This window comes from Pseudomassariella vexata, assembly GCF_002105095.1.
Source record: "Pseudomassariella vexata strain CBS 129021 chromosome Unknown BCR38scaffold_13, whole genome shotgun sequence".
Taxonomy (NCBI): Eukaryota; Fungi; Ascomycota; class Sordariomycetes; order Amphisphaeriales; family Pseudomassariaceae; genus Pseudomassariella; species Pseudomassariella vexata.
The window spans coordinates 218,489-240,845 of record NW_024467968.1 but is presented as its reverse complement, the minus strand read 5'-3'; the positions used below and the strand labels follow the sequence as shown (position 1 = coordinate 240,845).

General features: G+C 50.6%; 7 protein-coding genes across 7 annotated transcripts; 4 read left to right on the top strand and 3 right to left on the bottom strand.

Annotated features, from left to right (window-relative positions):
- The first annotated feature begins 1,682 nt into the window (after positions 1-1,682).
- BCR38DRAFT_58631 (S-2-hydroxy-acid oxidase) lies at positions 1,683-3,254 on the top strand. Its single transcript, XM_040865495.1, has 2 exons — positions 1,683-1,738; positions 1,810-3,254. Exon 2 carries the CDS (start codon positions 1,991-1,993, stop codon positions 3,137-3,139), a length of 1,149 nt encoding a protein of 382 aa, XP_040712084.1. The 5' UTR covers positions 1,683-1,738; positions 1,810-1,990; the 3' UTR covers positions 3,140-3,254.
- A 115-nt stretch (positions 3,255-3,369) lies between these two features.
- Positions 3,370-4,242, bottom strand: BCR38DRAFT_350752 (NAD-P-binding protein; the record flags this gene model as incomplete). The annotated part of the gene is made up of 1 exon (XM_040856595.1): positions 3,370-4,242. One exon carries the CDS (start codon positions 4,240-4,242, stop codon positions 3,370-3,372), a length of 873 nt encoding a protein of 290 aa, XP_040712083.1.
- A 1,888-nt stretch (positions 4,243-6,130) lies between these two features.
- Positions 6,131-9,395, top strand: BCR38DRAFT_488539 (FACT complex subunit spt-16; the record flags this gene model as incomplete). Its single annotated transcript, XM_040864285.1, has 4 exons — positions 6,131-6,307; positions 6,363-6,447; positions 6,506-8,233; positions 8,287-9,395. The coding sequence occupies 4 exons, from the start codon at positions 6,131-6,133 to the stop codon at positions 9,393-9,395; spliced, it is 3,099 nt and encodes a 1,032-aa protein (XP_040712082.1).
- Positions 9,396-10,324: 929 nt separating this feature from the next.
- On the bottom strand, positions 10,325-11,105 carry BCR38DRAFT_488538 (actin cortical patch SUR7/pH-response regulator pali; the record flags this gene model as incomplete). The annotated part of the gene is made up of 2 exons (XM_040864284.1): positions 10,325-10,835; positions 10,906-11,105. 2 exons carry the CDS (start codon positions 11,103-11,105, stop codon positions 10,325-10,327), a joined length of 711 nt encoding a protein of 236 aa, XP_040712081.1.
- Positions 11,106-13,444: 2,339 nt separating this feature from the next.
- On the top strand, positions 13,445-14,380 carry BCR38DRAFT_444723 (uncharacterized protein). The gene is made up of 2 exons (XM_040860956.1): positions 13,445-13,915; positions 13,997-14,380. Exons 1-2 carry the CDS (start codon positions 13,647-13,649, stop codon positions 14,208-14,210), a joined length of 483 nt encoding a protein of 160 aa, XP_040712080.1. The 5' UTR covers positions 13,445-13,646; the 3' UTR covers positions 14,211-14,380.
- Positions 14,381-14,562: 182 nt separating this feature from the next.
- Positions 14,563-17,867, bottom strand: BCR38DRAFT_412520 (uncharacterized protein; the record flags this gene model as incomplete). The annotated part of the gene is made up of 7 exons (XM_040858707.1): positions 14,563-15,143; positions 15,270-15,359; positions 15,440-15,516; positions 15,891-16,451; positions 16,589-16,723; positions 16,817-17,279; positions 17,333-17,867. The coding sequence occupies 7 exons, from the start codon at positions 17,865-17,867 to the stop codon at positions 14,563-14,565; spliced, it is 2,442 nt and encodes an 813-aa protein (XP_040712079.1).
- A 2,389-nt stretch (positions 17,868-20,256) lies between these two features.
- On the top strand, positions 20,257-21,507 carry BCR38DRAFT_412519 (uncharacterized protein; the record flags this gene model as incomplete). The annotated part of the gene is made up of 1 exon (XM_040858706.1): positions 20,257-21,507. The coding sequence occupies one exon, from the start codon at positions 20,257-20,259 to the stop codon at positions 21,505-21,507; it is 1,251 nt and encodes a 416-aa protein (XP_040712078.1).
- Positions 21,508-22,357: the final 850 nt, after the last annotated feature.

Genomic DNA, 22,357 nt, shown 5'->3' with positions numbered 1-22,357 from the left:
GGGTCCTAGTAAAGTGCATTAGCTCACTCTTGTCAGGGGCGAACTTCATCCCGTGCCTCACTGCCCACCGCTGACACGTAGCCCATGCGCCCTCCAACCGGCGGCAGGTCGTGTCTGGATCGGTGCCGACGCTTAGCAGGTTCGTGTCGTCCGCGAACTCGACTACTAAAAGTAGTGGGTGCTGCTCCGCTAGCTCCTCGTACAGCGTTGAAATGTATAATATAAACAGTATCGGGGATAGCGGTGACCCCTGGGGGACGCCAGCTCGTAGGGGGATTGGCTCTGACTCTTTACCATCGAACCGGAGGCGTACCGTCCTATCCTCCACGAAGCTGCGTACCCACTCCTGAACCCACTCCGGGTAGCCTTTCCGGGCTAATATGGAAATCAGCCGTCTGTAATTGACCGTATCGAATGCCCCCTTGATGTCTAGCTGTAGCAGCGAGGCGATGCCCCCGCGTCTCCACGCCGTATAGACCACGTCCTCAACTATACGCATTGCCAGTTCGGTGGACCTCCCAGCGCGGTTACCCATTTGGCCTTTGGTAGTAGGCCGGCCGCCTCAGCTACTTTGGTGATACGCTGGCTCATCGCCGTCTCTATTACCTTCCCTACCGTGCTAAGCAGGGCAATGGGGCACCAGCCGCCAGGGGTCTGCTTCTGAGCTGTCGTTTTATTAGGCTTAGGGATAACAACCACCCTCGCTGAGCGGAAGCGCTCCGGGTAGTACCCCAGCCTAAAGCTAGCTGTTGCCAGATCCGCTAGGATCTCCCATAGGGGTTCACCGCTGCTTTCTTACCCATGGTTTAAAATGCGAGGCCACTGCCGTCACTCCGCCGGGAAGAATGCTTTTGCATCCAGTCTTCTTCAGCTGACCTTCCAGAACCTCGTAGCACCGTTTAGTCGGCTTAGAATACATATCCCCCACATCCTCATTCTTTATCGCGTTATAATACCTATTCTTATGAACCAAGCTAAGCACATAACATGACCCTTTCCTTTCCTCACTTACCTATACCAATTCATCCGCCCCATCATCGGCCCCAACGTCGTCATAAGGAAGTACTCCCACTTCTCGAATCTTACCATTTACTGCTCGCTCGTGCCCCGTGGTCCAAGGATGCTCTTATCCGTATACTATAATCGTCGGACGTAGTTCATAATGGTCCCAGACTCCCAGCTCACGACGCGCCGTATTAAGGTCTTCGAGCGTGGGCACGCGACTATTCTCGTTGGCTTTTAGGAATGCGGCACCATCGACGTCCATATCGGATTCGAAGCCGAAGTACTACATAGATATTGTGTAAGGCACATGAGGATAATTTAGGGCCGTAACGATCTTGATGGGGTTGGCCTGTGGCGTGGACATGTACGGCGAGGGGTTGGAGGACGCCGTCATTTTGATGGGGTTATGGTTGTTAATTGGGAATTTAGTTCAGAACAGTTGAGGTTCAAAAGGCTAATCAGACGGGATACCTTAAAATTCGAGGCATGTGTTCCTTCGAGAATAGCTTCAATGAGTCAGGTTAGGAGTAGCGCCGGGCTTCGGATCGGGATTGAGACTCGGTAGGTCCGGAGTGGAGAAGCGGGCGGACGGGCGGAATTCGAGTTCATTATCCTTTTTTTTCTGCCTTTAATTCAAATTTTCTGTCTCTGTGCAGCATATTTAGCTGGGCATCTATTGAAACTTGAAGATTAGGCCTATGATGACCTCTTCAAATTCGAGTATAGCATAGCGGTAAAATTCCCACTTAAGATAAGTCGTTTCGCTTGGAACGACTTGTCCACTGATAAGCATGTATGCATTAGTTCGGACTCTAATCGGTGTTCACGTAGCTTGGTTGAGTATCAAGTCAAAACCTCCAGCTCGATTCAAACAATACGATAAACGTTTGCTAGTTCTTTTGAAGTCGTTGCTTTTTTAACGCTGGGTTCGAACTCAAATCTCTCTGGAAATTTCAGCAACGACTTCCTTCAGCGGCTCCGAACGATGTCTGGAGGTGCCCCGCTACCGGTCCCGGTGAAGGGCGAAGACATCGTCATACTCAACATTGACGACATCAAAAAGACCGCCTCCAAGAACTTGCCCGTCACAGCCAGGGAATTCTTTAACTCAGGTTCAACCTACCAAACTACGATCGCGGAGAACTCAGCCGCTTTCGACAAATACCGCCTGCGCTCGCGGGTATTAGTCGACGTCTCCAGCCTCAACACATCCACAACCTGTCTCGGCCAGCCCATTAAATTCCCCCTGTGCATCGCCCCTGCCGGACTCCAAGCCATGGCCCACCCCGACGGCGAACTTGCCACAGCGCGGGCGTGCTCCTCCTTCGGCGTCAATATGGGTATTTCCTCGTACGCCAACTACTCCACTGGTGACATTACCGCCGCTGGTGGGCACGGAATTTCATATGCCATGCAGCTCTATCCAATGAGAAACCGTCAGTTGCAAGAACGTATCATCCAACGAGCCGAAGCCGCGGGATGTAAGGCTATACTGCTGACAGGTGACTCCCCCGTGCTGGGTGTACGGTACAACGAGTGGCGCAACGACTTCCGCACTCCTGAAGGCCTCTCGTTCCCTAACCTGGAGAGAACGAGCGAAGTGATCCGCGAGACGACGCATGATTCGGGGTTTATGCAGTATAACGACGACTCGCACAGCTGGGCCCGGGACATTGCGTGGTTAAGGGGGAAGACAAAGATGCAGATCTGGATCAAGGGGATTTTGACAGCCGAGGACACGAATCTTGCTATTCGGCATGGGTGTGATGGGATCATTGTGAGTAACCATGGCGGGAGGCAGTTGGACGGGGCTCCGGCAACATTGGATGCGCTGCTGGAGTGTGTGGAAGCCGCCAGAGGCAGGATACCAGTGCACATGGATGGTGGGATACGGAGGGGATCGGATATTTTTGTTGCGCTTGCGCTGGGGGCTGAATGTGTTTGGGTGGGGAGACCGGTAATCTGGGGGTTAGCGTATAAAGGGCAGGAGGGGGTTGAGAAGGTATTGCAGGTGTTGTACGAGGATTTTCGAAGGTGCATGGCTTTGTGTGGGTGTCGGGGTGTTGAGGAGATTACGAGGGATTGTCTGGCAAGGATGACTGCTGACGGTTTACTTGTTCGCTGTAAGTTGTGATATGTTGCCATAAAGTCTGCTGCTGCTGTCATGTTTCGTCCAAGTCCCGCAGCTCCTTTTGCCACATTCTGGTCAGTTATCGCTTGCGGGTAGCCTTTGCTGGAAAGACTATTCATGAATTGGATATCGTTCATTCTCCTTTGTTCTTCCAAGCGTAAGTGCTCAATATCTCCGCCAGTCATAACCGGAAATTTCCAGCGTGCAATCCTCCGAGTCTGGACCGCATTTACTTACATCTTTGCTTTAATCGCAATCCTAAACTTCAGCAATTCCTTCTCCACAATCTCCTCTTTCCTCTCCTCTAATTCCTCCATATCCCAGCTACAGCTTACAAACCTCCCAGTAAGCCACTCTCTCCTTTCCCGTACCAGCCACACCGTAGTATCCGCCGGCAGATCAACCGCGTCCATTTTCAAAAAGGTGTACATATCCTCGTGCAACTTTCTGGCCATATCTGTGTCAACTGACCCTGGATCGAAAGCATGCGCCACGAGACCCTGACTCCCATACTCCTCCACCAGGAATTCGGTGAACCGCGTGACGGCCACTTTTGAAGTCTCGTAAGCTGAGCAGCCTCGAGCAACCACATTAGCGCCGGAACTGGTTACGTTGACAATGGTTTTCGAGTCGGATCGCAAGATCAGCGGGAGGAAGTGCCGCGCGCAGAGATAGGTGCCCTTCACGTTGACTTCCCAAGTCTGCCACCAGTCCGCTGGCTCCGAGTCCATGACCATGCCCCATGTTTCGAGGTATGCGGCATTGTTACAGAGGATATCGAGTTTTCCGTCGAATTCAAGCGACAATTTGGCGGTTGCGGCTTTGACGGACTCGGGAGATGAAATGTCTAGCTGTAACATGACGACTTGTGGCTTTGGTTTCCCAGCTGCAGTCGCGGCAGAGATGACGGCGGCTGCAGTTGCGGATAGATCGGATCGAGCTCCAACAGCGATCTTGGAGCAGCCCGCTGTGCCAAAGGCAATGGCGGTGGCTTTGCCTATGCCCCTGGATGCTCCGGTTATCAAAACAGACTTCCCAGAAAAATCTGCTTTGTCCAACGAAATGTAAGGGTAGGTGTCCTTGCGCTGAGTGGGAGTGAAGGCCATTACATCCTCATAATTGGTGAGGTTGATTATCTTAGACATGGTCATGTATTCAGCGATTTTCGAAGTTAGTGCATAGAAAAGAGAAACGGAGAAGGAGAAGCAAAGTGGAAGTAAACCGAGGCCTGCCAGACCGCGGGGTACTTGTATGCTTTATCACGGAGGGAAGTTCGCCTTTGATGCTACCTGACGTCAATTTTAAGGACAAACGATGTACTTGGGGATATTAGGCTAATGTCTTGCTTCGCCGGGTCCACTCTTTGTGCAGCTGTCGAAGTTGGGGTTGCGGAAATGGTCTATATGCGCTGAGTTACCAGATGCCATAGCGCCATTCGGTCCCCCGGTTCTCAGAATGCAGTATAGCAGTTGCTGTCTGACTTTCCCAAGAAGTATAAGACGGGAGCGAAACAAGCAGCACATTAACTGTGAAGCCATGTTGTATGATAATTGCCTTTCTTTTTTTTTCTTTGCTTTTTCTGTTATTAGCTCTACTACGGAACAATAGCGTTGTAAGGACATTCCAATCAATATGCTTGACCAGCTGTTTATTTGAGATCTAGTTCAGACAACAGTGGCTGTATCCAAGCATACCATCACAAGCTTGGAGAGTATTGAGGCTGCTTTTTCACATACCCCTCGGAACCTCTGGATCAGTAAGATGCCCTCAATAGTTAGTAAGCTTGTGGGAGTGGGGATACTGCACTCACATTTCATGGATCGGTCACGTTTTTGAAGCTCAGGGACGTGTGATAAGGGCCTCTATGGCAACTCCCTAAACTGTTGGTAGCTTGTCCTGTTGTCATTGATAGTGAGAGTGACCATGTTGGCCTATATCGGAGTGATTCAAGTAGGAGCCTATCAAATAGCCTTGCCCTGGGCTGCACTATTTCTTCATCACCAATGTATTCGGTGATGACGGATGAGTTACATGTTGGTAGTTCAAGTTGATCTGTAACTTATTCTTCCTCCCTTATGGTTTCTGCAGCAGCTCTGGCATGGCATGAACAAGCAGCATTTACGTTCGACCAAGCAGCGGGTGAATTTGATCGCATGAAGATCCATGAAGTTGAGAACGCAGTTACCGGCTAGTAACAAGGAAATGGCAGGAGCAATACTGTCCTGGCCGACCGCATACATCCAAGAACATCGAAACCAATACATTTCACCGGCTTGTCCCGTCAAACGCGAATGGAGATTTGCTGTGACGGGTCTCTTCGCGCTTCGGTGCTGGTTGGTTCTAAAGTGAGGTAGACAAGTTGAAAGAGGTACCATATGCGTCCTCTTTAAACTCAAATAAGCCCGTATGGCATCTTCAATGAGCGCTGGCATACCCTAATCGACAGAAGGCGTGAATCGCACTCACGATCTCACAGTCTGCGTAAAGCACAACCTGTGGTTGTTCGATCCACCGAAGTTCATCATCTGCCAGAGGGTTTGCTGCCTGAAGTAGAAATCGCGCTTCCTCAAACTTCAGATTCCTCTCCCAAGTTTGGCCCTTCCACCTCCACCTCGGATTCCCATCATTGAACGTCTTGAAGCGAAGGATTTTCGTCGGTGTGCGGTTTTATGCAAACCGGCTGGCTGGCAGTGAATAGGCCTCTGCTGATTATTTCCTTCCATGGTCACTTTCATCTCCAGTGTCGCAAATTGGTGAGAGAGCATTTACGACTACCCCAAAGTCGCGCTCATACAAAATCCATTAAACCCGACGCGACCAAGCACGTCCCGAGAGCAAGCCCCACTCTTTCGCGTCACCCAAAAAGTGCTCGACACTAAAGCCAAGGAGCACGTTTTGGTTGACGAGCTCCTTGTTGTCGCAACCTTCCGCATCTTTTTCCCATCTCACATCTTGTCGGCCATCATCGCCATTGCGAATACCGCATCATTCAAGATGGGCGACATAAAGATTGATGGCAAGCTCTTCCAGGAGCGCATAAACCATTTCATCAATGCCTGGAAGAATGACAAGCGCGCCGGCGACCAGATCTTCGGCGGCGTGTCTTCCATCCTGATCATGATGGGCAAGGTCGAGGAGAATCCAGAGTTCCACAAGAATAATTCCATGCACGTATGTCACAGACGGCGCGCATTCTCATATTTAGTCCGAATACTGACAAACCTAGTTCTGGCTTCTTGGCTACGAGTTCCCGACCACACTCATGCTGTTCACGCTTGACTGCCTCTACGTTGTAACCACGGCAAAGAAGGGTACGGAAAATATCACAAGGCTCACACATGGGAGGTCTGGACTGACTTTCTTGTACAGCAAAACACCTCGAACAGCTGAAGGGCGGGAGGTTCCCTATTGAAGTACTGGTCAGAGGAAAAGACGCGAGCGAGAACGAGAAGCTGTTCCTCAAAATCGCCGACAGCATCAATTCCGCGGGCAAGAAAGTCGGTCTACTCACCAAGGATACATCTAAGGGACCTTTTGTCGACGAGTGGAAGAAGATCTTTGCAGACAAATGCAAGGATGCTGAAGAGACGGACATCGCGGTAGCTCTGTCGACCGCTGCCTTCTCAATCAAGGATGAGACCGAGTTGCGAGCCATGCGAACCGCATCGAAAGCCTGCGTTGCCCTCATGAACCCGTATTTCCTCGACCAAATAACCAACATCCTGGATCAGGAAAAAAAGGTCAAGCATAGCGCGCTAGCCGAGAAGGTGGACCGAAAGCTCGATGATGCGGCTTGGTGGAAAACGGTTCAATTGCCGAACAAGCAAAAGCTGCCTTCGGACTTCGACTCCTCGCAGCTTGACTGGTATCTTGGTCCCGCAGTTCAGAGTGGCGGAAAATACGACTTGAAGCTCCATGCCGAGCCCACCAATGATAACCTGCATGCCGGCATAATCATTGCGGGCATGGGACTGCGATACAGGTCGTACAGTTCGACCATTGCCAGAACTTTCCTGGTTGACCCTAACAAGGTCCAAGAGAGCAATTACAAACTTCTCTATGCAGTACACAATCAGGTCCTGAAGGAGATCAGAGACGGCGTCACCGCCAGTGACGTTTACAAGAAGGCCATCAGCTTGATCAAGTCCAAGAAGCCAGAGTTGGAGAAGCATTTCCTCAAAAACGTCGGCTCTGGAATTGGCATAGAGAGCAAGGATCCTACCCTGGTTTTGAACGCGAAGAACTCCCGAACGCTCAAGGACGGCATGACTTTATGTGTCACGACGGGATTCCAAGATATCGAGAACCCTCAGCCTCAAGACAAGCTCAGCAAGAACTACTCCCTGACCATCACCGACACCATTCGAGTCACTAACAGTGAGGCTGTCGTATTTACCGGTGATGCGCCCACAGACCTCGACGCTACGTCGTTCTTCTTCAAAGACGAAGAAGAGCAGCAACCGACTCCCAAAAAGGAGAAGAAGGATGCTCGCGTGGGTGCTGTTGCTACTAAAAACATCACTAACACAAGGCTCCGGTCGGAACGTTCGGCCCAGGTGGATGATGACCAGGAGAAGAAGCGTCGGGAGCATCAGAAGGAGCTTGCCGCTAAAAAGCAGAAAGAAGGCTTAGCTCGCTTTGCTGAGTCTACTAGTGGCCAGAATGGCACTGAGGTCAAGAAGTTCAAGAAATTCGAATCTTACAAGAGGGAAAATCAGTTTCCTCCCAAGGTTCGAAACTTGGAGATTATTGTCGACCAGAAGAATATGACAGTGATACTGCCCGTCATGGGTAGACCGGTTCCATTCCACATCAACACCATCAAGAATGCAAGCAAAAACGACGAGGGAGAGTGGTCTTTCCTGCGTATCAACTTCCTGTCTCCGGGTCAAGGAGTCGGGCGGAAGGATGACCAACCCTTTGAAGACGCCTCCGCTCAATTCGTTAGAAGCTTAACTTTCCGATCCTTGGATGGTGATCGGTACGATGAGATTGCAACTCAAATCTCCAACATGAAGAAGGAGGCTACCAAGAAGGAGCAGGCCAAAAAGGACATGGAGGACGTTATTGAGCAGGAGAAGCTGGTCGAGATACGGAGTGAGTGGTCCTTGTCCCCCCCCCTTTAGTAAGCCTGTCCTAACCCTTGATAGATCGCCGTCCTGCCGTTCTGGACAATGTCTTCATTCGTCCTGCTATGGAAGGCAAGCGCGTTCCTGGCAAGGTCGAAATCCACCAAAATGGTATTCGGTACCAATCACCACTCAGCAGTCAGCAAAGAGTTGACGTGTTGTTCTCTAACATTCGCCACCTCTTCTTCCAACCCTGCGCACACGAACTAATCGTGGTTATTCATATTCACCTGAAGGATCCCATACTCATCGGCAACAAGAAGAAGACTAAGGATGTACAATTCTATAGAGAAGCAACTGATATCCAGTTCGACGAGACGGGTAACCGCAAGCGGAAGTACCGCTATGGCGACGAGGATGAATTCGAAGCTGAGCAGGAGGAGCGTCGGCGTCGTGCTGAGTTGGATCGCCTCTTCCAGAACTTCGCCACCAAGATTGCCGAAGCAGGCAAGAATGAGTCACTTGAAGTTGACATGCCTCTCCGAGAACTCGGTTTCAATGGCGTTCCGTTCCGCAGCAACGTCTATATCCAGCCCACGACGGATTGTCTGATCCAGGTCACAGAGCCGCCTTTTATGGTCATCACACTGGACGATATTGAGATTGCTCATCTGGAACGTGTTCAATTCGGGCTGAAGAACTTTGATCTCGTGTTCGTTTTCAAAGACTTCACTCGTGCGCCATATCATATCAACACCATTCCGGTCGAGTCGCTCGAAGACGTGAAGGAGTGGCTTGATTCTTCCGACATCCCTTTCGCCGAGGGTCCACTCAATCTCAACTGGCCGACCATCATGAAGACGGTAACAGCCGACACCCACCAGTTCTTCGTTGACGGCGGCTGGTCGTTCCTCGCCAACGACAGCGACGACGAGGATCAAGACGATGAAGACGAAGAGTCGGCCTTTGAAATATCTGAGGATGATCTTGAAGATGCTAGCGAGTCATCTGAAGAAGATTCCGACTTTGATAGCAATGCGTCTGCCGAAGCGAGCGAAGAGGGCTCGGACGACGACGAGGAAGAAGGCGAAGACTGGGACGAGCTGGAGAAGAAGGCGAAGCGAAAGGATCGCGAGGGTGGCCTCGATGACGAAGATCGTGGTCGCAACACTAAGAAGAGACGACATTAGGTGTGGAGTGCCGTTCGGGGAAGCTGACGTACACCTTGTGGAAATACGAGGCTGGGGAGAAGCCTCTTGCACTCCGAGGGCTACGTGCTGTTGGCTACGAGCCTCATCTTCCTCCTGATAAGGGCAAGTAGCTATATGACTTGCATTCCCCTAGATGGAAAGTAGGTGATTGGAAACAGCCCCAGAACTGAAGCTCGGTCCCACATTTGGTCCGACTGAAGCTTTTCGGGCTCTAATTGGCCCTATGTTGCACGAGCCTCTGGTCTCTTTGAAATAGGTTGCGATGATCAAAGATGAGCATTGCGTTGGCTTTTGGTAGTTTGTATGTTATATGTAGGCAGAAGATGCGGCGGCCGCCTAGTTCGAGCTTTTACCTGACTTTCATAATCTCAGTCGGATTGACAACACTCAGGCAGTTCTTATGATATGTAGTAGCAGCAGTGTGTAGGTTAATGAAAGGAGTACTTGATTTCTCACTACGAACAGCTCCATTCAGATTGTTTCATATTGGAGGTTCATATTGGAGATGACGTCGTGTCGTAGCTTTCGAGGCATAGACAATGAATCGGATTGACTGCTTCAATATGAGCATGGTACCAGTTGACATGGTTTGAAATTTCATTATGTGATAGATACGGTACATGGCCCGCATGCATGGACTGTGAGCGTGTGTTAGTCACACGATCTAGACATGCCGTCGTGTCCGGTGGATATATGTAACGAGACAATTCTCATCCCGAACTCGGTATTCCAGCTCCACGCCTCACTAGTGGTACAAACAAACTATAAATGACCAATCGTCATGTATCATGATTCTCACATGCTTTGCTTCTTCAAATCAAAGCCGCCGCTCCTCTCCTCCACCCGAAAAAACATCAGTATCGCCGCGTTCGATACCTTTGGAAATAAAAGACGAACATCAAGTGCGCTTAGAACCACCTTCTCCTTCCCGGGACCCCCGCAGGCGGGTTTTCCCACGAATCGGCCTTGGCACTACGTCTCTTCCTCTTGTGCATCCTGGCGGAACAGCACGTAACAAACACCACAATCGTCGCCAACAAATTGCAAACGGCACTGACCAGAATGGTCCAACTCGCCGCGCCAAACTCAGCATACGCGCCCGTATCGCTGTTGTTCACCGCGCTCTTGAGAATACTGAACGACACGAAGTCCGTAATGAGCACGACGAGTGTGACGAGGAACGTTAGGGCGGCCACCATGGCGGCGAGGAAGGAACCGACGACTCCCGCGCCAAGCGCAAGAAGGAAGGCGATGAAGGACATGCCGCACGCGATGGGGTGTAGGATCATGACTTTGGTGAGCGCGTTGGAGGTCTTAGAGGCGTAGTCGCTGAGCTCGAAGCCGCTGCCACCAGCAGCCTCGGTGAGCGCGTGGGAGGCGTCGTAGCCGATTGCGCTGCGGGTGCATGAGTCGCCAGAGCTGTTGTTCCGTGTTAGCTATATCTGTTCTCTACCCCTGAGATCTAGGATGGAGTTGGGCTGAGACTTACGCAAGCTGGTTTTTGACGCAGTAGCCAAAAGTACCAAATGTGATTGAGGGGTGTTTCGAATCGGCACCATTCTTGAGCATGACCTTCAGCATAGAGAGGTCATTGACGACGGGCGCCGAAATACACGTAACAATAAGGAGTATCGTCGCGACCAGGAGCAGGAAGCTCCCGATGTGGTGGAAGAAGCCAGTTTGGCCCATTTTGGCGGATTGGCGTGTAAGCAGGTCTTCGATGGGCGAAGGGTGTGGGAACAGGAGAGGAGAGGAGAGGAGTATAATACGAGGGAGCTTTACTCCGTGTTTAAGTCTACGTTGGTGTTCAAGTTACACCAGCTCGATATCAAGACCCCAAGAAAAAGTAGAGTCTAAGATTGAGAGAGCAACCAGTTATTATAACACACATAGCGTATACGTCCTCAGTTCAACGATCCGGCAATATGGGATGGGATTTTCCTTGCCCAGGGCCCTGTAATTCTGTAGTTCCTCGCGAAGCACAAACAGGAAACGTGACGGTCTGGGGTTTTTCGTCACATCAAACTGGGTCATCCGATCCAAGGGATGCATCCAGTTCAGTTCCTCACCCAGGCTGGAACACCCACACGTCATATCCTGGTTCGAACGACCGAGCTCAATGGGTTAGTTCGGCTGGCCAGCCGCTGCCGCCCTCCTGACATGCTCAACGCTAGTACGAGAAAATCGACACCAGATTCTTCTGACCTGCCCGCGAATGAGAGAGATGCATTTGAGTCAGGCTGGCTGTGACGTATGAGTTTGCGAGCCGAATTGCCTTTTGACACCCCTGCATGGCACTGATGTGGGGGGCCCCGTTCCTTGATTTTGGCGTGCGGGATGACGGAACCAAGAAAAGGCACTTGCCGGGGTTCGCGAGTCTTGATTTAACGACACAGATGGCCATGACGCGAACCAGTCTGTCATTGGCCCTCATTGGAGGGATGAAATGGAAATTTCCAGTCGCTAATTTCCTATGACGTTCCGATGGAGGGCACACCTATCGTCAATTTGGAATGCTAGCTCATATGTATCAGATGAAGTGTGGCTGGTCTGCCCGGGTCGCATACGTAGTAGACTTAGACGCGTTGTGTCAAAGGGCTGGATTAAGCATGGTTTGAGGCTTGGCACGCATTCCCGAACTTCTTGACTATAAGTCTGGACCAGGGCTGCGAAACCGTTAACATTCCACCCAGCCTTGCCAGCCATGGCGGTCGGCTGTGCATTCATGTTCTTTCCGTCGCTGACTTGGCCATCTGACGGGACTTTGCAAGGTTTCTGATATGCTTGCATCATTCGTCTGGACTTGCTAGCCGCTTAATATTGTAGTAGTGTTGGATGGGCTGTGGGCATGAAGGTTCCTAGTGCGGAGCCTCCAGCCAAAGACAACACATGCGATTTTCCTCAAGTAGGCTTGTGTTTGGCACAAACTTCGAGTGTCGCACGGTACGCAGGGATATTCGCCGCGGCTCCAAGCTGTCTCAACAAGCCCGCGATAGCGTGTTCCGCGGCTGCAGGACGAACGGCCGGGGAAGTGTTGCGATGCCGGGACCGAATTCAAGACTTCGCAGCATCCGCTTGTCTTTAACGTCTTGGGTAACAGCCAGGCTCCGCCGTAAATGGCGCGGGCGCGGCAATCATACGTTAAGACTGGCCTACGATGTTTTGACTCGTCGATACTTGAGTATGCCACTAGCACAATTTTTGTTGTAGTGTAGCTGTATGTATTTATTTGGCTGGCAGCCCAGGCCTTGCCAGACGCTTCGCCATCACTTGTTGAAGAAAGAGTCGTAGAAATCCGATGCTGAGGGCATACCTAGATCAGCATCCTTGCCCTTTTTCCCTCTCTTGCCCTTCTTCCCCTTGGGCTTGATTGCCCCCGGTGGAGCAATCCAAAATTCATCGTTTGTAGCGTCTTGAGTAGTCTCTTGAGCTGACTGCTCCTTTCTCGTAATCATTTGGTCTGTAACTCCTTTGGTCGTCTGCTGGAAGAACGAGTGGTTGGAAACCGATGCCGATGTCATATCAAGACTGGCATCCTCGCCCTTGTTGCCCTTGGAACGGGGTTTTGCCTCTGTTGGGGCATTCCTTCCCGCATATTCAGTTGTGGCGTCTTGCGCAGTCGCTTGAGCCATGGGCCCTGTTTCCGCAGCTTCTTGGACTGTAGCTGATTCGATCGTAGGGTCGTCTTTTGTTGTTTTCTCTTGTGTCGCTACTTCTGGTTTCGTCTCTTTCGACGATTGGACAGCGATCTCCTGGGCTGGCGCCGTTTCGACCAGTCTCTGTTGAACTGCCACCTTTGAAACCACCGTCCGTTGTGCTTCCTCCGGCTTATCCGCCTCAAGTGCCCTTAACACTCGTCCAAAAGGCACTACAGCCCTCTCACGCTGCTCCTGGGCAATAGCATACAGACCCTTCATAATGGCCGGCGTCTTCTCCTGCATCTCCCTTTTCCACTTCCTTTCCTCAATAAACGCCGACCCTTGCGGAATGTGCCGTACCAGCTCCTCCGCAGAGCCCCTCTCAAACCCCCTCGAAGAACCCCCCAAACCCTGACGCCCCGTCTCCCAGTCGCGTAATCCGCCCGCCATGGGCCCTGAAGGGACAGTCTTCCGTAGCGCGGCCGAGATGAAGGTCTGGCGCTCGCCGGCGCCTTTGGGCCACGGTCCGTGTAGCACGTCGATCCCGATGATGCGCTTATGCTTGTAGCCGAAGTTGGCGGGAAAAGCGCTGATGACAAAAGATCTGGAGGGGAGGCTCGGTTCGGAGCTGCTGCTGTTCGTGTCGTCATCGGAGCAGGCGGAGGAATGGGTGGCGCCAGGGGGCAGCGGGTTGATGGGGTCGGTGATCGTGCGGCGGAAGGCGGTGCCCCAGGATGTAGTTGAGAAGGAGGCTGTGGCAGTAGAGTTTTGGATGAGGAGCGTGCGCTTCATGGGGGTATTTTGGATGACATTTTCTGCCATTTCGGGTTTGCTCGTTACGGCGATGAAGGAGGAACTGTCCTGGATTTTTCGAGAGGCCAGAGTCAGTCACCAACAAAGCCTAAGAAACAGAATATTATGACATGTGAGCTTCATCATTACCTTCAGCCTCTTGAATGTCTCGATCTCCACCATGGAAGTCAAGGTCTTGAGCACGGCGCGGCGCTCTGCCAGATTCACTGGTGGGGGGTCACATTTGATAAAGAGTGTCCGGGAGCTCAGAGATGAGGGCAAGGCTCTGGCCAGCGCCGAAGCGGAGTTCGTCGTGGACATCTTAGCCCTGTGTGACCCCTACGGCATGTCAAATGCCTCGTAGATTGACATTGGACGTAGTCAATTGATCTCGGAGAGATGAAGTACTTTGCCAGAAAAGGACCCCAATCCTGAGCAAGAAGGTGCGTGGGCGCGATGGAGCTTTGACCAAACTTCAGAACCTTCCTTGCAACGGGTCCTTCAAGTCGGCGCCCCACCACAACAACTTGCAGGGTTCGGCTTCTAGCGCAAGCCAAATCCAACAAAGCCCACTAAGTTCAAGAGACGTATTCACGGCCTTGTCATGCAAATCGGTACATATTGTCTCTTCTCTTCTCTTCTTTCTCTTCTCTTCTTATTTGTATATGGTATCGCGATTTATCCGAACTCCCAGCACCAATATGATTACAGCCAAATCATGCATACCAGCGTCCCGAAAGAGGGAGCTCAACCTTGTCCTCCTCGGCCCCGAAACTGATGTGTTCCACAGGTTCCTCGACGCTGAACTCCTCGTACCACTCTGGCGGCATCTTTATGACGCCCCATTTCAGCTTGACCTGTGACAATTTCTCCAACCGCTGTTCCCTATCTTTCCTCCCTGGTATCTGTTCATCACTGCTATTTCTTCCTATCGGGGTAACTTGGGAATTGCGCCCTGGCAGCGTCTGCATTTTGATTGCCCCGCTGCCGTGGCTGCTGACTCTGGTCGTGTTCCCCCTTGACCCATCTGCCTCGTCGTCGAGGTCATCTCTCAACGGCATGTAAGCCGAGTATGGTGGCGGTGGCATCTCGAACCGAGACCTCGACATGTCGGGGCTGATGGATGGTTGAGCAGCCGCAAGGCTAATGGTAGAAGCATGGCAAGCGGCAGATATGGCAAGCGAGTTGCTACCCACATTTACCATATTCCGGGGTAGTTTCTGGAACGACAGGAAGATGGGAACGGTGATGAGGAACAGCGAGACCATCATCATCACAAAGAGCGCCCCTTCAAAAACTGGGATTAGCATTTTCCATCTCAAGGGCGAGTAAACAGTAGTTCAGGGGTCCTAGGTCATATCTTGAGAGCAGAAACTCCTGAGACAGCCTAGAAGGGGGAAGAAGTGACACGGGAACTTCGTACAGATGCTATAACCTAAAACCACAGCGGTATTGTCCGGCAGGGTGTCATCTTTTTGGAACGATGATGTGAACTCGCTCGTCCCATAGTAGCCTGAAATGAACATCCGTCAACCAAAGTATTCTCGTGATAGGTACGAGGATTGAGTAGCATGAAGGTCATCCATCACCTACCACCCTCGGATATGAATAGATAGATCGTATTTGAAAGCAGCCAGTGCAAGAAGACGCTGACTATGATGAGTGGTATACTGTATTTGTACGGCAGTTGCAGCCTGTACGTTGAGAATTGTGATCCTCTGTGCGCGTTAACTTAGTAATGTTTGCCAAGATATATCGCCTTCTGGTTATCGTTCTGCTTACTTGGGATCCGTTACTCGCAAAGGGTAGTACCCGTCACTGAACTGAGCCCACTCCCGCGCCATCTGTAGTCATGTGAACATGTTGTTATAAGCCAGATAGCAAAATGAGAGTAAGAGTTGAGGGCTGTTAGCAGTGAGCACGCCCTGAGTGAACGTGATAGGGGCTGTAATGAAGCCGTTGGAGTCGCTTTCCGTAAACTTTCCCCAGCTGACCAACTGTTAGAATATCTCTAGAGGGGAAGTCCAATATCATGAAAACTTACAAGCCTCGCGGAGAATGAGTCATCGTAAAGAAATAGGTTACAATCGAGATTCCGAGGAGAAATAACGTGTAAGTCGTCCACCAGACTGTCTTCGGGACGACAGACCAGCGCCGCTTCTGCACGGTATGCCACTGCCGCGGTGCAGCAAGGACATATGCACGACGTGACCTGTATGCTCTCCTAGTCTCCTCCTGGCTCAATATGCACATGCCGGCTGTATTCGGATCTGGTTGCCGGATAAAAGAGGCTATAGCATCGCCGAGCGTGACTAATGGGGCCTGGTTGCGACGACCGAGAACAACGGTGACAAGTACGGCAGTTCCCGTCTTGATGAAGACGCACAGCATGACGGCCAAGAGTAACGTGTTCGATAGCCCGACGTGACACACACGATCTGCAGGCTCGGCGAGACAGTAGCTTACTGTCAAATCGGCCGCCCCTGGTTGGAGTCCAGATGTGAGGTTACTCACATCCAGGGCGGAAAAGAATACATAGTCTTCATTGTCATGTGTCCCGTTGACCCACCATATGCTCTGTTCTGATGAGAAGAAATTGAAGGTCCTCTCTGGTGTTAGTTATTACTACTTGAAATTTGTCTTCAAGGGTCAAGTTCATGTTTGGGTGGAGAGACCGCCGTCTGCAGAGCTCAACGCTCCCAGGATACAAGAAGGCAATCAAGGGCTGTGAGATTTACTCACCAGTTGGCCTTATTAATATCCGAGGGGTCAAGTCCGGTCTCAGAGGAGAAGCTTTGGCCCAAAGCCTCATTGCACAGAGGGTAGCACATTGTAGGATTATCGTGCCAGTGAGATGCAACCATGGCACATTGGGCTCTGTGGAAGTCGTCAGCTGTCACTCCTCACCTTATGTTATTGAATACGCAAGGGAAAATTTATGAGCGGCGAAATGGGAACCAACTGACTTACGAGTACCACAGAGAGTTGGATTCGTTCGCCGGAACTAAAGGGTCCCAGATGGCGTTGTTTGTGTCGTTGGCGAAATGCCAGACATCGTCCCGGACCCAACCATCGGGTTGATCAACAATGACGACCACATCGCGGTATTCTGTCAGTCCATTACATTTCTGATAGTTGTTGTAACACTCGGTAGCAGTCAGTTTCTCCCATCTCGCTGCGTTGGCGGCTGCCGCGGTGATGTTTCTGTTTATCTCCAAAGTGGCATCGGCATAATCCGACATATTTATCATTAAACCATATCCATTTTTAGGTTGGTCAAGTATGTATTTCGTATCACTTCGCCATAAGTATGTTAAGTAGCCGTCTGAATCTTCGCCGCTGTCGTAATAATAATTCCAGTCATAGAAGCCGGTGGGGGTTAAGCTGGCACTGTGATCAAATGTTAATATTGGCTCTTTTCGATTCTCCGAGGCTCGAATTCAAAGGAGACTAGGAATCCCAAGGCATGGCTCCAAGACGACTCACCAGGCGCATAGAAGTCAGCTCCATTCACGAAACCCTCCGAGGCAATGGTCATATGGTAATCGGCCATACGAGTGTCCGTCTGAAAGATAGTACTGTTAAACAGCAAATGAATAGGAATTGAGCTTAGCAGTAAGGCAATCCAGCACCATGTCTTGAATGGCGCAACTTTGAAGGCATTTCGAACACTCGGAACGCCGATGCCCAGCCAAGACCCGGTTCGATGCGCCTCGTCGACTTCCTCTCTCGAAGGCGAGTTCAGGACCTGCATGAAAAAATTGGAAGAGGCCAAAATCGCCGTAGAGACAATGTTGAGCAGCAAGTGCAGCGCGACGTTGACTCTTGATGCGCTGCCGCCATTACATGTTCCCTCGTAGAACATGAAGGCCTTGGCAAGCCCGCCGGTTTGCGATACTGACGTGATGAGGCAGGCCAGCAGCGTCAGTGACATGACAATAAGAACGGTGCTGTTCACATTGGCGGCCTGTTTCCAGCCGCTTAAGTTACTGAATAGCAAATTGAAACGATTGATGTCCATTATGTCTTTTGTCGTCTTGTTTGAGTTGAGCTTCAAGCTCCTCAGAGTGGTCGCGTCTATATTTCGACATCGAAGCAAGGCACGCGACATAAGAAGATAAATGATAACAGACACCAATTTTGCTGTACCGCAGCCCCTTTCAATTATTCAGCTCCTCGCCTACTGTGTGACCCTGTCGCTGACAGCCGCGATCACCATCTTGAAGCTCCATTTCGAGTTCTGGAATGCGGCGCAGATGGAACAAGTTGTAAATGAAAAGATGCCATTGGTTCGGTTCGGGGGCCAGACGTTGACAAGCCTGCACGGCTAGCATATTCCGTAAGTGGCTGAGCTTCTCTTTCGCGGGAACAGTGGGAGGCAAAGCTCCTAAATCCGCTTGAAGAATTTGGAAACGATGAAACCGATCGGCCTTCCATTGGAGTGACGACTCATGACGTAGGTCGGGAACTTGGCGTCAATGTAGAAAATAGATGTTCGAGTTCTGAGCTCCGGGCGATTTTGAAGTTACGCGCGATGGCAATCAACCACCAGTAGCTGGGAGGTACCACCGGAAAAGCACCGCCCGCCTGACCCGATTGAGCAGAAAGGTCCAAAACCCCCGAATGAAATACAACATCCTCCTTGCTTGAGCCTATCTCCAGTCAACCTCAGCAGTAGAAGCTTGACGAAGGCCTGACGCACCTATTTGCCTAAAGGAACTTATTCATTGAAGCAGACGATTCATACAATAGTGAAGAACAGTATTTAATCAGAACGACTACGACCGATGTTTAGGATACATTTTTAGCTCAACTGATCTTATCAATTATTCACATATGTTCGAAGACCAAAAAAACTCGTAGATCTAGACCAAACCGACTTGTTCTATTGCCAGTAATGGGCCCATAGGAGGACGTCTTGGTCAGGTATGGGAGTTAGTTGCTGTCTAGAACCGTCCTGCGATAAATATTCCACCGAAATACAGCAACATTAACTAAATCAAGTTGCTCGGTTGGTTTGGAAGTTTTCCAGTGGAATGGGTGGAGCTTTTCAAGTTCGAGTATTTCGAACACGACAGCCCGCCATCGAGCCATGTCATCACATTCTGATTAACGATGATGATCTAATTCAATGATAAATAACTCAATCAACACACAGAGAATTGGCGGATGCAAAGAATACCTTACAATTAAATTCTGTATGCTATAGTCAGCAAGACTACCCTGAAGCGGATCCGTACGCCAACCATCAGCTTAAAAGTAACAAGGGCATCGCAGGCGGGAGAGGTCTTGCGAAACAAACGACACGTGCTACTACCACACGAGAGGAAACGGGGAACCTTGTTATCAACCTGGCCACCTGATAGTCGCAGTTTCCTTATTCTGTTCAGGTACAACTTTCAAAGGGTTCCAGTCAGGACGTGCCTACAGGTCGATCCTGCAACCAGCCGAACCGAGCTGTGTCGTGTTACCGTTTCCCAACCACAGGAAGCGTCATCGTCATCTGTGCCGGCAATTGGACGTCTATACATCGACAGCGGATTTTTTCGTTAATTATAGATTTTCAGGTTTGAAACTACCGGGCGATTTTACCTGGGAGAAAAGGTGGTAGGGGATCGTAATTCACCCAGTTACTTCGGCAGTCACTTTTGCCCTTCTTAGCACCAGGGCGGCGAGCTGCAAGTTGGCCAGCACAGTACTTTCCAAGAAGAAAATACTTACCTTTGCGCCAGTGTGCATCAACTTATGAATTTACGCGATGTCGTGGGTATGTCGTCGGGCTTTTTGAGTCCCGGGTCAGGCTTGGTCTTGAGAGACAAAAGGCAAGTGCCAGGAATCACTTGGTGTTGTATTTCGTCTGCAGTTGCCGTTGCCCTTTTCTGATGAGTGTTGTGTCTGCTCAGCTCGTCATTCCCTTAACATGAGAAAGTGCACACCGTGTGTTGGGCAAAACTCGACCACAGCAACTTCCTTGCCAGAATGTATAGTCAGGCCCCAGCTCGCTACTGTTTGTCGTTTTCGGCAAAGTAGATGCTCTCTCCCTGGTGCTTAATCGTATTTACCGTGAAACACTTGGGCCAGGCACCACCGTCTGCGTTATCCTGTGTGGGCTGATAATATATCTCGTCAAACGGCCAACCGTCTCGCCTTGTCTCACTTCCCAACATTCTATCTTAGGCTGACGACAACTTAAGACATATTCTGGAACTTGGCTAGCCTTGTCGTCATATCTGCAGTTCACTCACTTTATCAACCCTCTTGGATCCGCAAATTCGATTTTCTCGACTTTGCACCATCAACTCTTGGGTATCGTCCATATCAAACAATATTATCAGGTAGAATAGCAACCTGAATTCGCCCAGCCGTCGACAGCCATTAATGTGACACAGGCAACAGACATCCAGCCCAAAATGAAGTCATCACTAGCCTTCCTGTTTGCTGTCGGGGCCCACGCGGCTTTGCCTACCCGCCAGGAAAGCTCCTGCACCTTCGGCCTGCGAGTAAGCGGCCCGAACCATGAGCATTTGATGACGGGCTTTCGAGGAAGGGCCCAGCTCATTGGTGGCGGTGTCACGTTTCATCGCTATTGGATAGGAGTGAAAGGCTTTACCGACTATCAAGGGCATCAATGCAGCATACAGCCCGAAGATCAACAGCTGGCATGCCAATTGACTGTACCCGACCCTCCGACAATCTTTCGGATTGCACCAAAAGGAGACGGAACGAAGCTCCTCACCCACGACCAAGACAACAAAACAAAATACCTTGCTTGCACCGACACATGGGGTGGCAAAGAGTTCTCTACAATCTTCTCGATATCGAAGGAGAATAATACAGAATGCTATGAGACGGAGATCATGATCGCCGACGAAGAATGCTCTACTTCCAGCACGCAGCCGACTCTTCTAGATGCTCCATCACCAGCCTTCGATGATGTGGACTTGAATTCAACCTTATGGGATCCAGTTTCAAAGTCGGATCAGGAAATTCTTCCACCCCAAGATGATCAAGCATTGAATTTGAGGGAGCCTCCTGCTAGCTTTTCCACTCGATATTTGCCTTCCCCTACTGACCCACCCACGCAGAAGCCACGAGAACTTCGTCAAGCTGTCACTGCTTCTCAAAGTTGTTCTGTCTCGCCCTCCTCACCATCTATTGCGCCCACGAAGGTCGGGTATCCCGAGCAAGGGGCACCAGACGGCCTTCATGCCACGTCACCAAACGTTTCGATTACACCTACAGACAGCACTATTTTCGAATATTCAGTTCCCAAAACCTTTGCTACAAAGGGCCAGCAACTCTGTGGCCTGCAATTCCGCTTGCCCTTCTGCAGCACACTTGAGCCTGGCTATCCCTGTTTCTCCTTCAGCGGGAGCGAACAGGAAATGGGTAGCAACTCCGGCATGAACCTTGCCCTGCTCGAAGACGACGGATTCATGTCTTGGAACGACACGGAGTTGCATCAGGTCTACCCTGGTGAAATGGTGACTTTTGGCACCTTTGAGTGCGGCACTGATGTAACTTCAGGTGCTGGAGACCGCAAGATCAGCTGGCTGGTGGGTAGTGTCCGGAATTTCGGATTGAAGTTCATGCAAGCGGGCATTTGTCCGGATGCACAGTTCAAAGATGGTGTTGGGGCTTGGATTGTCCAGTGTTCGTGATCGAGATTGGGCAATTATATCCTGGAGCTATTGGCGCTACGCTGCTGGTATGGCAGAAGCACTGTGGACGGATAACCATAAAGGAATTCGGAGGGATACCGCGGTTAAATTGTTTTTCATGGTTACTTATCAAAGAAAACGATACGATACGGTGCAATGGTAATAGAGTGACTTCATAACTTCGAAAAGCACGGTAGCTAGGCCGCTTCTAATAATACAGACACATACCTACTTTGGTAACGCAGCCAGTAAGTAAGGTACTGGCGTATAATATATTAACTTACGTACCGAATATGAGTATTAGAGTTGATATTAACCGTATATATAATAGTTATAATCGCTGAATTAAAATATTCGTCGTATTCAGACAGAACCTACATAAAGTGGTTCATATACGCGTCGGTCTATTAGGCCCTGTCGCGCGAATGCTCTGGAACTGGCTATTAGTACACCTGTGAGAATGATCATCCTCTCACGGTTGGCGAATGTGGAACGCTGATATAGATGGTAAGATGCCTAGAGTGTGGAGCCGCTGTGGGTGGGAGCAACCATGCGCCTGCTCAGAGAGTGCAATTGGCGGATGAGATTGCTCGGATGGACATTTGAGTCGGTAGCCGGAGTTGATATGTTGATCATGATTGGCCACTGTTAAAAGAGCCATAATGCCAGACCGGACCAATCATGTCTACTGAGGTTACTTTGTGGCTGCGATTGACTCTGATGGATATGAGCCCTAATACAGTATCTACCTTTGGACGTGCCTGGGAAAATGTTGGACGGGGGCATATAGTATGAGTCGGCAGTTAGAAGTACCGTTTGAAGCCCTGGCTCTACTCGTATATTGCCTATT